The sequence below is a fragment of the Accipiter gentilis genome, chromosome 2, assembly GCF_929443795.1.
Source record: "Accipiter gentilis chromosome 2, bAccGen1.1, whole genome shotgun sequence".
NCBI classification, from domain to species: domain Eukaryota; kingdom Metazoa; phylum Chordata; class Aves; order Accipitriformes; family Accipitridae; genus Astur; species Astur gentilis.
In genome coordinates this window covers 20,640,108-20,653,745 of record NC_064881.1, presented here as the reverse complement: position 1 = coordinate 20,653,745, position 13,638 = coordinate 20,640,108, and the positions used below count along the sequence as shown (strand labels likewise).

Below are 13,638 nucleotides of genomic sequence, written 5' to 3'. Positions count from 1 at the left end.
CTAAATTTCCTAGTGCACAAAAACTGTCTGTTGTCAGTATTGTTACTGTACTGAAGATGCCTTTGTTATCATGCTTCCTTGGACATGCTCATGGTACAGCAGGACTCCCTCCCTCCCTCTGTGATTTCACATGAACATTTCCAGTGACAGAGCCCTGCAAGGAGTCTGCCATCCCTCTAGCCCCGCTGTGCAGTGCAGTATCACCACAGACATCCTCTCAAGATTTTCTTTTTCTTTGTAACTCCCACCTTTGACTAGGAAGGAAAAGAGGCATTTATGCTCTTGCTGAGACTCAAAGCAGCTGGGTTAGGTGGGAGGAGAGACACTACCTCTATTTCACAGTCACTTCTGTCACTAGGCATGAGTTATGAGAGTGAGACTTGGGTAGCAACTTGAACTGTGCAGATACTTTCAGTAACTCCAGGGTCAAACCCAGAAGTTGTACTGAATAACGAGTCTTTCAGCTAACACATACCATGCAGTCACTAGGTTGAAAGAAGCTATTTCCTTTACATTGGCTTTTTGGGGACACAAACTGCATTCCTCATGAGCAGCATATCTTCCTTGCACTGTGAGGATAACCCACATATTATCGCATCTTTTGTAACTTTTCGCCAATGCATATTCTCTGGATTTTCACTCCTAACACATTGCTGTCTAGGAATACGTATGTCTAGAGAGTATTGCTGATCAGTGAACTGATGGAGATACACAGTGAACTACAGATTGGAAGGAACAAGCAAAGGGAAGAGGTTTTTTGTTGAACAGACTACAGGAATTTAAGATCATTTTTAAGGTCTTTGTAATAAATTCAAAATAAAATTATGGGTTGGCACCCTTATATCTAAAGAGTTAAATAATTAAGTAATTAGCTCTAGAAATTAAGAGAAACTTGATGATTGTTCAGGTTAGAAGACATCATAAGACGTTCTTGCTCACTAATCTAAGCAACTTGGGACACCTATGGCAAAATTATAGAACAAACCACCCTCCATCCTGTCTTCTGCTTAGTGGATACTCTTCTGAAGAATTTGACCATGATCCATCACCTCCAGTCTCAGAGCAGTTCTAAGAGGTACCAGTTCCCCAATAGTTTTTATTTCATTAGAGGATTCTGAGAGGTGTAGCTCTGTATTATAAGCAGTTTCAAGGTATAAAGATGTATTTCTGAAATACAATGAGGAATATTTCTTATTTCACCTCAGTTATCACTAAATAACTTTAGAGCTGTATTTGCAAAAACTCATTGCAAATCAGTTTCCTCTGCCAGTCCTACAAAACAGGTAAATGTAACTCAAATGGACACCCATTTAAGTGATTTGTTTGCAGAAAGAACAAAGCTTACAGGAAAACTGTTTACAGAGAGTTTGAGTGCTTGTGAATGAACCTTAAAATTTACATCAGATTTTTGTGTATCAGTATACCTCAGCAAGCTCTTATCCACCTACAAACAAAATTTGTCAAACTACAGACAAATTCTCCTTCTCAGCCCCACTGACCTCGGTATTTGCCTATTTTTACACACCAAAGAAAAACAGTGAGCCTTGAAATGTTATTTGAAGATTATTTGGTGTGGGACAGTAACCAGACAGTTTTAAAGTACTGAGATCAATCTTTATTAAGATTTATTCTTTATATTGTAGCAGCATCTACCAGTTCTATTCAGGGACCACGTGATACAGGCACATAAGTTTGTCTCCTAATATATCAAAGTGCCCTGCTTTACTGTAAGAGGCATTTCTCATATTCTCTGAGACCTCAGCTATTCTAGCCTTCAGCTGCAAATTAGTCTCACCTTTCTTGTTAAAGCCCAATTCTTTGACAGACTACGGTTGTTAAGTTCTTCAGTATATTACAAGTGACATTGAGTCCTTTGCCTATGCTTTTGACTAGTGCTAAATAAGAAGCTGGGTTGGAAACTCAGCCTTCTGGGGACTCATAGACTGCAATTTTTATAGGAGTGGTTCTGGGTTGTTGTTTATGTGCTGTACTGATGTGAGATAAATAAGAGCTGAATATCTTCTGAGACCATGGTAGAGATGGTGGTTTTCCTTAAGTATATTTTAGGTGTTTTGATTGGACTGTACTTCTCCAGGGATTGTAATGAAAACTACAAATTGAACTGAAGCATTAGCAGGAAAGAAGTCCTAAATCAAAGAACAGTATTTTTATTGTGTACTAGATGCAAGAGCGCATCTCATTCGAGGTATGGCTTCCTCATTTCTAGGAGAAATCTTTACATATTACAAGATAATAACATATTACAAAATAATTGTCTTGTAACTTTTAGAAAAGTGCTTTAAAATTATGTGGGCTTTGAAGCTGCTGGAGCAGAAGCTTCGAAATACAAACTGCTTTAACATTAGTGCCAAGCAAAAAAATCACTGCATCTGCACAATCTGCACATTATTGAATATGTTCACTATAACATGCTTAAACCCTCGACCAGTGGCAGAAGGGCAAGTCTTTATCAGCAAGCCACCAAACCCATCTGTCTAGCTATACCTTTTATTTAAAAATGCAAACTGATCTAATTTACCCCGTAATTCTTACTGGATATAAGACGGGGGCTCAGAGCATTTCACAAAACTATTCTTTGGCTCAGTTATAGCTGTGCCAGAATAGGACTATCATCTCCAGTACAGCAAGCACTAAATCAATTCATACAATGTACTACTTTGTGTACTGAACTGGGCTAAATCCAAAATCTGGGACTAAGTCCTTCTGCATAAAATGATTGCTCTGTTTCTCTGCTTAGTACAGCCTGCAGCCCCAAAGGTCTTGGAGTCGTTCTGACACAATAAAAGAAATGCTTATTCAGAAGACATGATCTTTCAGTAGGAAAAACCCCACCCACCACCACCAAGAAACAGATGGATTTCAACAGATAAATAAGGAATGAAGATTGAACTGACTACAGGGAGATTTATTTAGCAACTGTTTCCAATTTCTCTTTGGGATGTACTGTAGCAGCAATTTATGAGAAGTCAAAGCCAGCTTGCTATTTATGTTGCATATAAACAGCCCTAAGTAAATAATTAAGCAACTGAAGTACTTGTTTTCCAACTGTAGGTTAAGTTTGGAAGTCTTACTACCCCCTAGCACTTTTTGTTTCTTGAGCATCCTAAAAATAATTAGTATTACTACAGATTCTTAGGAGTCTCTCAGCCTTTGGAAGTAATTCCAAAAAGATATGCAAGCAAGTTTAATGCAAGTTCTTATATTTATTCTAAGACAATACTCCTAATAAGGATATTGTCTTCATAAAAAACATTCATTCAGAAATAACTGCAAACACACCAAATAAAGTTTGTTAAACTGCATAAGCAGTCTTTATATTAAATAAAATTTCAAGGAGATTATTTCTAATATTGCTGGTGTTAGCTGCAGCAATTTCTGTTCAGCTGAAGTAAGTGGGACTTCTTTGAACAACTGAATTTGTTACTAAACAGTTAGCATGTGCTGACATTTTTATTTTGTTATAATGCTTATTCTTTAAATTAAATTAGTGAATTTAAAAGCCCAAGAGTTATTGCCACTGGCAATTGAAGTCTTTTGTGTGCCTGTTAAGAGATATAGTATTGCAAAATTGTTCATGTTGTTTGGCCAGTGTTCATAACCAACAACGTTGCTGCTAGCCTTCAGACACTCACCCCATTGTTAGTAAAGAAAAAAACAATATTGGATACAGCACTGGGGGCAGTATCCCCTGATACTGAATTGAATAACTAGGGTAATTATTGCAGAAATCAGTGTGTAGTGAGACATGGAGCATCATAACTGGCTGTTTTGGTTGCATGTTCTTTACTTTCCTCCTTTGGTCCCTCGTATTTTCCTATGCCTTACTATATTGAGCTGGTCTGACTGGGGGGCTTTTGCTGGCTTCTGGAAACTTAAGACTCATTATTAGTACTTTTTGCAAAGTGCTATGGTGGTTTAATGATGTAGGCATCTGTCTCCTAGCAAGCAGGCTAAGATGAACAAGACATTTAGCACAGATCATTGAACAGCTGATGGCAAATTTCAGGTGTCACATTATCATCCTATTTTAATATGGAGCAGGAATGACACTTTATTGTGTTTTCACAGTCCCCTAATACATGACAAGGACTTCTCATTCAATAACAATAATATCAATAAAATCAATAGTGACCATATATAAAATACTATTTCCATCGTTTATTCCTGACAGCAAAGGCAGGCTAAAGCTATGGCTGACAGCATGGCTTCTTTTCCCATATGCATAATGTATGTCTTTATAAAATCATATGTAATTTTCTGAATACTAAAGTATGCTGTCATTTGTATATCTAAAGCTCTGTAAGATGCATATTATACACTGAATGAAACAAAACTCTTCAGGCTTTTCATTCCTTGTATAATTCCCTAGAGTTCCACAGATGCTAGAAAAAGCCTTAAGACATAGAAGTGTGACAGTACAGTATTTCATACAGTATTTATATAAATTTCAGTACAGAATATTGCACTGTATGAATAATCTTTGTAACTTCCAAATATTTACATTTCTAAATCTGACCCTTTGTAAGACTACAGAAATTGCAGGAAATAAACCTTCCCTTGTGTATTCATAGGAAGCTGGGTTATCTGAGTTTCAAGCCAAATTCAAAACGTATTTCAAAAGCAATTGCCACACAGAAGACACTGTTTATGTGAGTAACTTGGTTACATCTCTGCCATATGAAGTAAAGTGCCGTGCATTTTCCTGAGCATATGTATCAATACACACAAAAAAGCTACTATTACTTTTCTTCTTTTAAATCCACTGAGAATCCATAGACAGCTGACAGTCTGACATTTACATAAAACTTGAAACAGAGTACTTCACTAATTAAAAACCTGTAAACTTACAAACGTTATCCCAACCTGTGTTTCAGGCTTGGTTCCAAAAATACTTGATGTATAATTTCTAGATCAGACTGTCCCCTGTGGAGAAATCAGACACAAGGAAGTCTGCAAACTCTCTAAAAATTCCTCAGTATCCACAAAGTTTAGGAAATGTTTCTTCGTTTCCTTAGTTTATGTCCAGTACTACGAGCTGTCTGCTGACATGAGTGCAGGTCCCACGTTCCTTAAAACTAAAGTATTCTCATATAGCCATCAAAATGGTGAGAGACTGTTAAAGAATTATCCGTTTGGGTCCAACCATTTTCTTTCATACTAACTCTTGTTTAGTTATGAAATTAGCTACTCCAGCTGGAAAGGATGCCGCATAGCAGAAAAATGCCTTAATTGATCCTTAGTGAAAAGCTCACCAGGCAAATGAACTACGCTTCACAAATACTTGACTCCTCTCCAAATGACTCCTATGCTTTTCTTCTGAAAAGATTCCTCATGGAGCAAGTCATAATGGGAAATACCACAGGATCATGGGAAAAGGTTCATATGTACTCTTCCCTGCTTCATGTAAGTTTTTAAGGGCCTACTGTATATTGTGGGTTTACATTTCTTGATACTTTAGGCCTTTCAAAATTATAAATGGCAGATATCAATGTATTAAACCAGCTTATTTTCTGTTTTTTGGCAGAAGATTTTTATGGATCAGTTATAATAATGCTTGTTGGGTACTTATAGGTCTTTCCTTGGAGGCAAGCTAAATATTATGAATAGCATGAATGAAGCTTTACTTTCTTGTTGATTATCCTTTTTTTTATTTCGAGTTGAGAACATAATTTTGTAACTGCTCAGTTAACCAATTCTTCAGCATTTAAAAGCTGACTTTCTTCTATATTTTTTCATTAAGCTGCAACAAGTTTTCTGAAACTGCTAGTTACTCATTTGGGCTTTCTGTGAATTAGTTTGTGACCATCTGGCATACAGTTGCTTTGCATGCAGACAAAAATACCAATGTTTAGCTCCCACTCTACAACTGCTTGGAAATGTCTACTCATTGACTCATTACTTACCGTAAATACAGAAGAGAATTTCTCAAAAAAGCCATTGTTAGCTGGAATACTTATATTATAACAGGATAGAATCATTGCACGTGGAAAAGCAACGGGACTCCAAAATTTGTGCAAGGGAAGATATGAGGAGAAAGAGTTCCTCACCTCCCTTTCTTCTTGTCACTGTGTCGGTTAGCAGAGCTGCTCGCAGCAACCATTCACACATGTCGTAGGCAGCCCCCACTTCTCCTCCCACCAAGCACTAACTTCACCATTATGGCACCAAGGTTCCACCCCTGCCCCCTTGCACAGGAACTCCCAGCAAACATAGGTTGGGCTTTATGGATGACAGCGAGGAGAGGAAGCCAAGATATGCAGAAGAACAAAAAAGACATCAGGAACAAATGGAGGAAAAAGGCAGAAATGTGGTGCGGCAACTGTGTTTCCATATGGACTCCACGCCCATCTACCCAAAGTGAGGAGGTTATGGTTATGACCGAAGGTGTGACTGTCTTGTTCTTTCCCTCAGCCCAGGCTCTGCACTGCCAGAAAAAGGGGTGCACCCTACTGCCTGGGCAGCAGAGCAGGGAGCTAGCTCACTGCCCAGGCTCTGCAGCACCCAACAGGTCTCCCATGGGCTCCTGAGGAAACGGCTGGGGACCATGGGCCAGGCAGGGGACAAGGCCAGCCTGCAAGAAAGCGTCCCACCTGTGTGGAAAGGGACACTACGGTTGCATTCACACCGTGGCGTTTCAAATGTCTCCCTCAGCAGTTCTGTGTGTCCTCAATTTCAGAAGTGGCCTTACTCCACTTTATGTTCTGGTAACCCCAGCTGTCGGTATTGCAAGGCCTTTCTGTGTCACTGCTTTGGTGCTTTTAAGAAAAGGCGGTGCAAGTCTACCTCAAGCCTTTGAGTGACTTGGAGTCCCATCAGAAGCAAAGTCTACTTGCACTTTGATTTCAGTTCTGAAAAATGGTTAATGCCGGTATTGCAAAAGCTATATAAAGCTTCTTTCAAGCTGCCACCACCTGCAAAAAAAGGGGTTATACATCAAAGACTCTTTGTCTCCCTCATCAATTGAATAATTTCCCAAATGGAACTCCCAAGGTGATCATCAGTCTTACAAGGCCAAAAAAGAATGTGTAATATAAAAACCTGCTTGTCCCCAACAAATGTAGCTAGGAACATTCACACTAGAAACATTTACCACAACAGCAAATCATTGGACTGAATAAAAGGCGGTGGCTTTTTTATAATCACTTCCTGACACAGAGTTCCCCATTACAATAAGATGGCAATCTGTTCCCAAAGACCCTGGTCAAAACTTGAAAAAATTACCAGAAGTTTTATCCATAAAACTTCCAATGCAATTAATGGAAGTTGTATGCCTAAATGGCCTTTATAGCTTTTAGAACATCAGACTATGTCTACTGCTTGGTCCGACACTTGCAATGTTTAGGTCAGAAACCCCCCCTAAATTTTGGGTGGCTATTATTTTTTTCTTCTTGAGGCAGAACAAACAATTCAAAAATAAAGGCTGTCAAAGGTACGCTTACTGTGTAAATTAATTTTATTCAAAACAGATTAAAAAAGCTAACAAAGCTTGCCTAACTACATGAGGTAGTACATGTAGCAAAACAGAAGGCAGAATATAGCATTCTGAAATATGAAGAATACGAATAAGTTTACAAGTTGGAAGGAAATAAATTCAACAACAGAAACAAAGTATACCAAAAATACAGTTTAACAGCTTTTCAGTCTTAAAGCACCAATACACTTTTCATAGAAAGAAACAGTTATCACCACTACATGTTCTTCATATACCATAATATGGTAAAATTAATGCACAAGGCTGTTCACCATAAATGAATTTCTAAAAATGGTGAAGCAACAAATGACACAATTGTCACTGGGCTCCGTACCACTATACTTCCTGGCCCGCAGGAGTATTTGCCAGGTCATGAGGAGCAAGGTGAGCCTTTGTTACCATTTTCTTTAAGTTTTTTTTTAACATTTACCCTCATATTAATGTATAGTATACGGATATCACATACAGCTTAAGGCCTCAAGCTTGAAAATTTTTATGTATGTGTATAATTCTATGTTTTTTCTGAAACCCAATTTATGTAAATTGAAGGAGTCACATGGCAAAAACAAAGCATGCGTATGTGCAGAACTGCATTGCAGAACTGATGGCTTATTCCTTAATTTCAGGTTACTCCTCTATATGAAAATTTTCTTAGATCCTTCAAGGTTATATACGTCTATCTCTCACTTACCCATCCCAAGATCACTGAATATCTGTGAAGGACTGGGCCACAATGAATTGGTTATTCAAACTAAAGAGCTTAGCAGCATCCAATAAACATTTTATTAACATACTGAAGAAATAATAAACATCAATGGCCCAGTCTCTTAAAGATATTTCTTTAGAGGAAAACATGCTAATACGACCCGGGAATTCCCTATATTTTATATTTTCCACTTTATTTCAAAACAGGTATTTGTACTTGTTATGATTAGTGTGAAATTGAAAACAGTCTAGCTCTTCATTTATGCTTGCATGGCTAATGCTACTGTAAGTCATCAAAAAGTTATATATATTTTTATTTTACTTTAAGGCATGACTTATGATATTGAATTATTGGGATGGCTTCTTTTATGTACATTGGAAATAAAAACTCAGGCCTCCCTATGGTATAGTTTTAAGGTTACTGTTAGTGGCATATATAAAGCACCATACAACAATATATTCAGATGAAGAAAACAAAGAACATTTATGAGCTTTGAATTAACTGTATAGGAGTAACTGCTAAGAAAATATAGCAATATTTAACACAGGATTCAAAAAATTGTTATATATCATTATAGATTTTCAACTGAATTTTTCTCCCATGTTTACTTTTACAGATTTTTTCCATTAAGATATATATGTAATTTAAACTTTTTGGTGGAAAGCAGTATACATCTTCTGTACAATAATGTTACAGCTTTATACAAATTTTAGGAATTATAAGAAATGGCCTTTATTATTCTCTTCCAAGTGCTCTGGTTTCAGTTGCCTATTTTACATTTTACTTGCTAGACTTAAACAACAGCAAATACTCTGAATGCCTTGCTTCCTGGAGGGTTCTGTAAACTGAAACATAAAAACATTCCTAATGTTATTTTTAAGACTGCAACACTCCAATGACAACTTTTTTTAATTGTTAATTACAGCTCTAGGATCCTGCAACTCTTCTTGTGACTACTCATAACTTTAGCTAAGATTTTTTTTTTAAACTGTTATAAATAAAAATTACATGAATTTCAGATTAATTTTTCTTCCAAGAAGCTTATTAGGAATAACTTATAACATAAAAAAGTTCAAGTAATCCTTTGTGATGAGGGATTCTAGTTTAAAGAATAAAGCTCTATTGAAGCAAAATATTAAAAAAAGGTTTTAGGAAAAAGAGAAAGCATGCACCTTATGCTCACTATTCCAATAACTATATTCAGAGATAACTTGCAGAACCAGATCGCTTGTTTGTTAGTTGCTTATAGGCTGAAGAATAGATTTTGAAAGAGAACTGATATTTTACAAAAACAAAGGAAATGCCTTCTGAATGGATAAATATCTGGCTTCAAAAGAAATTAAACAAAAATACCCAACTGCAATGAAATTGTTTTAGGATAAATATTTTTGTCCTATAAAATGAACCAGCAAGTCATGTTTAATGGTCCCATTGTTTTCTCTTTTCTGGGGCATACGTGGGAAGGAAAGGGAAATGTAGGTGAAACTGAGGAAGTGCACAATGAAACAGGTTGCCTGCAACCACATTACAATCCATCATCTTCTGCTTCACAGAAAATTTGCATGGGACTGTTTTCCAAACTGCTGACCTTCTAAACTTTACCAAGATGGTAAAGTACAAATGATTAAATTTGCAACACTTTTCCTGGCTACATCTATACTCAATGAGATTTATATGGAGAACAAAAGTGTCAGTAAGGAAGCACTCTTTCTGAGGGAACGGGATGGTCATGGGGAAAGGCCAAAGAATATGTAAATTCAGTCACCCGCTAAGCAAAGGAAATCCATATTTTACAAGTTTCCAGGTTTGTTGAAAGGTTTGAGTGAAAGAGGCAAGACATCCCCCCACCCCCAATTAAAAATAAGAAAAAAATACTCTATCTTTTCCTACTTCAAAGTTCTCTACAGAAACTTTTGGAGTTTTTTTCCCACACAAATTTCTTGGAAAGCCTATAGTTTTAGATGTAACAATCATTCTTAGCTTTACAAGGACTAAAAGACTGGTACAAGGTTTTTTTTAAGGTAATTTCTCTTTCTGCCTTTAGAACCTGGAGAACTGTTTCAGGGATTAAATTTAATCTGCAACATGCAGCCACACTTTATCATCACAGAACACATGAATACACTGAATACAACTAAATGAACTTTCACAGCATCTCCATGTCTTTCAGAAAACCACTGTCAAAAACAGTCAAAGCATTAAAAAAAAACTTAAAAAATATGTTTTAATGATTGTGAATTTTAATGTTTGTGAATTTTATTTATGATCCAGGCTCACTGCTTCAATACCATGTAAATTAGTAATGAACATTTCATCACGAACCAATGAACCTGCATCAGCTACTAGTACTCATCTATTGCAGATCCTCTAGCTTGGGCAGAATAAATCACTAATGTTAATTTAAAAAAAATCCCAAAGAAAGCAAAGGCAGTTTTCTTATCAAATATTGTGTTAGTTGCAACAGAATCAGCAAAGTAAAGAGGGTTATTTTATTTCATAAGCAGCTTTCTAGAGCAATGATTTAGGAGCTTAGAGGAGGCAGGCACCTCTGGTACCACAGCTTCTCCAAAGTCACCACAGCTGTTACACAAGCTTTGTAAATCACCCATGTTAGCCTATTTGTTTGGTTTCTAGCACTGCCCCAGGTACAAAGAGACACCATGCAAGACTTTGTAAATCTTATCGAGGTGAAGGGTAAAGTGTAATCTTTGAAACTGGGCTCTGTACCTTTCTGAATATATCCCATTTTGAAAGGAAGCAATGTACACCTTTCTTTTGTCTACTGGCATAACATCAACATAACCACCCTGGTTGCGGACTACACCAGCATGTACTGCTGCCCGGCAGATACTGGATATCTAAGAAAGAATGAGGAGAAGATTAGTTTTCATTCAGCCTTTTATTTCAAAATTGTTTAGAAGAAAACTAATAAAGACATTTAAACCAAGTTCTAGGAAACATAATCATATTTATTGCATGACTGATTTTATTAATCTTACAATATTTAAATCTGTTTTTTAGAAATTAGGCCAGTTTATAGCAATGCAGACACTGCCTCTTCAAAGACCTCCTGCAGCATGACCCCCAAATAATTTATTTCAGGCCATTTCAGTTCAAAGATCAGGAATACGTTTGAATTCTTGAGCCTTTCAAAATGAAAGGCTTTATCAGCCTTCCCTTCAACAGCAGAGAGGCAGTAAAACCCAAACCTTAGTCAATTATTACAGATCAGGAGATTCAGTTTCAACTCCAGCCAGAGCCAAACAGCGGAACTGTAGAACAGCAAAGGCACACCGCAGTCATATGTTTCTCAGAGTATGTCGTACCCCAAAATGGAGACATAGACTGCAATAATTCCATCTCTAGATGCAAAACCTCAAACATCAGTGAAATGATCTATATTCAAAGGGAACATTACAATTTCCTATCCAGGCATGGACAAACACTAAAAGCTAATTAGATTAAAGGCATAATATGAGCATCAAACAGAAGATAGAGTTCTAAAATAATTCCTTAGCTATGACAGTTGATTAATGGCAGACTAATGGCTTTAGCTCCTCAATTCTAAAGAGCTAAATAGAGTCAGGAGGTAAGCACTCTCCAGTTGCTTCAAAAGAAGAATTTTTAAATCAGAGTCTAATTCCATAGACACTATGCAGGCAAAATTAGGCAGCACTGTTGGGCCCCAGGCCTTGAGAACAAAAACCCAGGTTGAAGCAAACACAGACCCATCATCAGTGCAGGAAGAGTTGGTATGCAAACTATTACAGAAGCCTGATACCTACAAATCAATGGGCCCTGAAAATATCCACCCAAGAGTGTTGAGAGCTGGCAGATGTCATTGCAAGGCCGCTCTCCATAATGTTTGAGACATCGTGGAGATCAGGTGACGTCTCAGAAGACTGGAAGAAGGCTAATGTCACCCCCACCTACAGAAAGGGCTGAAAGGAGGATCCAGAAAACTATAGACCCATCAGTCTTACTTCAGTCCCTGGGAAAGTTACGGAACGAGTCCTCCTGGGGGATACCACAAGTCAAATGAAGCACATGATTGGGAAAAAACAGCACGGATTCACCAACGGCAAATCATGCTTGACAAACCTGATCGCCTTCTACAACAAAGTAACCTGCTCAACTGATGTGGGGTGAGCAGTGGACATAGTCTACCTGTATTTCTCCAAGGCTTTCAGTACGGTTTCCCACAGCCTCCTCCTAGAGAAACTGATTCTTTATGGTCTAGACAAGTGGTCTGTGCGGTGGGCGGGGAACTGGCTGACGGGCAGCACCCAGAGGGTGGTGGTAAATAGCTCCTTTTCAAACTGGCAACCTGTCACAAGTGGGGTCCCCCAGGGATTGGTATTAGGCCCAATGGTGTTTAATATCTTCACAAGTGATCTGGATGATGGGATCAAGTGTACCCTGATAAAGTTTGCCGATGATACCAAACTGAGTGGGGAAGTGGACACTTCGGAAGGCAGAGCCACCCTGCAGGAAGACCTGGATAGGCTGGAAGAGTGGGCTAACAAGAACCTTATGAAGTTCAACACGGACAAGTGTAAGGTCTCACACCTGGGAAAACACAATCCAGGAGTGCAGCACAGGCTGGGATCTCTCCAGCTGGGGAGCAGCTCTGTGGAAAGGGACCTGGGCTTCCTGATGGACCACAGGCTCAATATAAGTGAATGGTGTGCTGCTGCGGCAAAGCAAGCCAGCAGGATGCTGGGTTGCATCAACAAGGGCATCACCAACAGAGATAAAGAAGTCATTATCCCACTCTACTCAGTGTTTGTCAGGCCACACTTGGAATACTGTGTTCAGTGTTGGTCCCTGCTATACAAAAAAGATGTGGACAGGCTGGAGAGGGTCCAGAAAAGGGCCACAAAGATGATCAAAGGACTGGGAAGCCTGCCATATGGGGAAAAGCTGAGAGAACTGGGTTTGTTCAGCCTCGAGAAAAGAAGGCTTAGGGGAGACCTTATCACCATGTTCCAGTATTTAAAGGGTGGCTACAAAGAAGATGGAGACTCTGTTTTTACAAGGAGTCACATGGAAAAGACAAAAGGTAATGGGTACAAGCTAATGCTGGGGAGATTCCAACTGGACACAAGAGGAATAGTTTTTCACAATGAGAACAATCGGCCATTGGAATAATCTCCCCAGGGAAGTGGTGGATTCCCCAACGTTTGACACTTTGAAGATTCAGCTGGACAGGGTTGCTGGGTCCTCTTGTCCAGACCGTGCTTTAGCCACAAAAGCTTGGACCAGATGATCCTTGAGGTCCCTTCCAACCTGGCATTCTATGATTCTATGAAAATTCTCTGTGAAGTTAACAGCAGCTTCATGTGAGTGAAACCTACATTCTCTGGCCACTAATTTCTCTCATGAACCTACATAGCATAAATATTATCCACAGAAGAATTGCTCAGTGACAATCTTGATA

General features: G+C 38.3%; 1 protein-coding gene across 3 annotated transcripts in view; it reads right to left on the bottom strand.

The window, feature by feature from the left end:
- Positions 1-7,456: 7,456 nt before the first annotated feature.
- The window catches only part of CRISPLD1 (cysteine rich secretory protein LCCL domain containing 1), a 45,660-nt gene continuing 39,478 nt past the window's right edge, over positions 7,457-13,638 (bottom strand). For 2 of the 3 annotated variants that reach the window (XM_049823948.1, XM_049823953.1), the window contains 2 exons: positions 10,926-11,056; positions 7,457-9,043 (listed from right to left, as the gene is read on the bottom strand). In XM_049823948.1, the coding sequence (XP_049679905.1) occupies positions 8,992-9,043; positions 10,926-11,056 (183 nt within the window). In that variant the 3' untranslated portion in view covers positions 7,457-8,991. Of the gene's footprint in view, positions 9,044-10,459; positions 11,057-13,638 lie in introns of those variants that run through there. The other variant, XM_049823939.1, reaches the window with a different exon arrangement.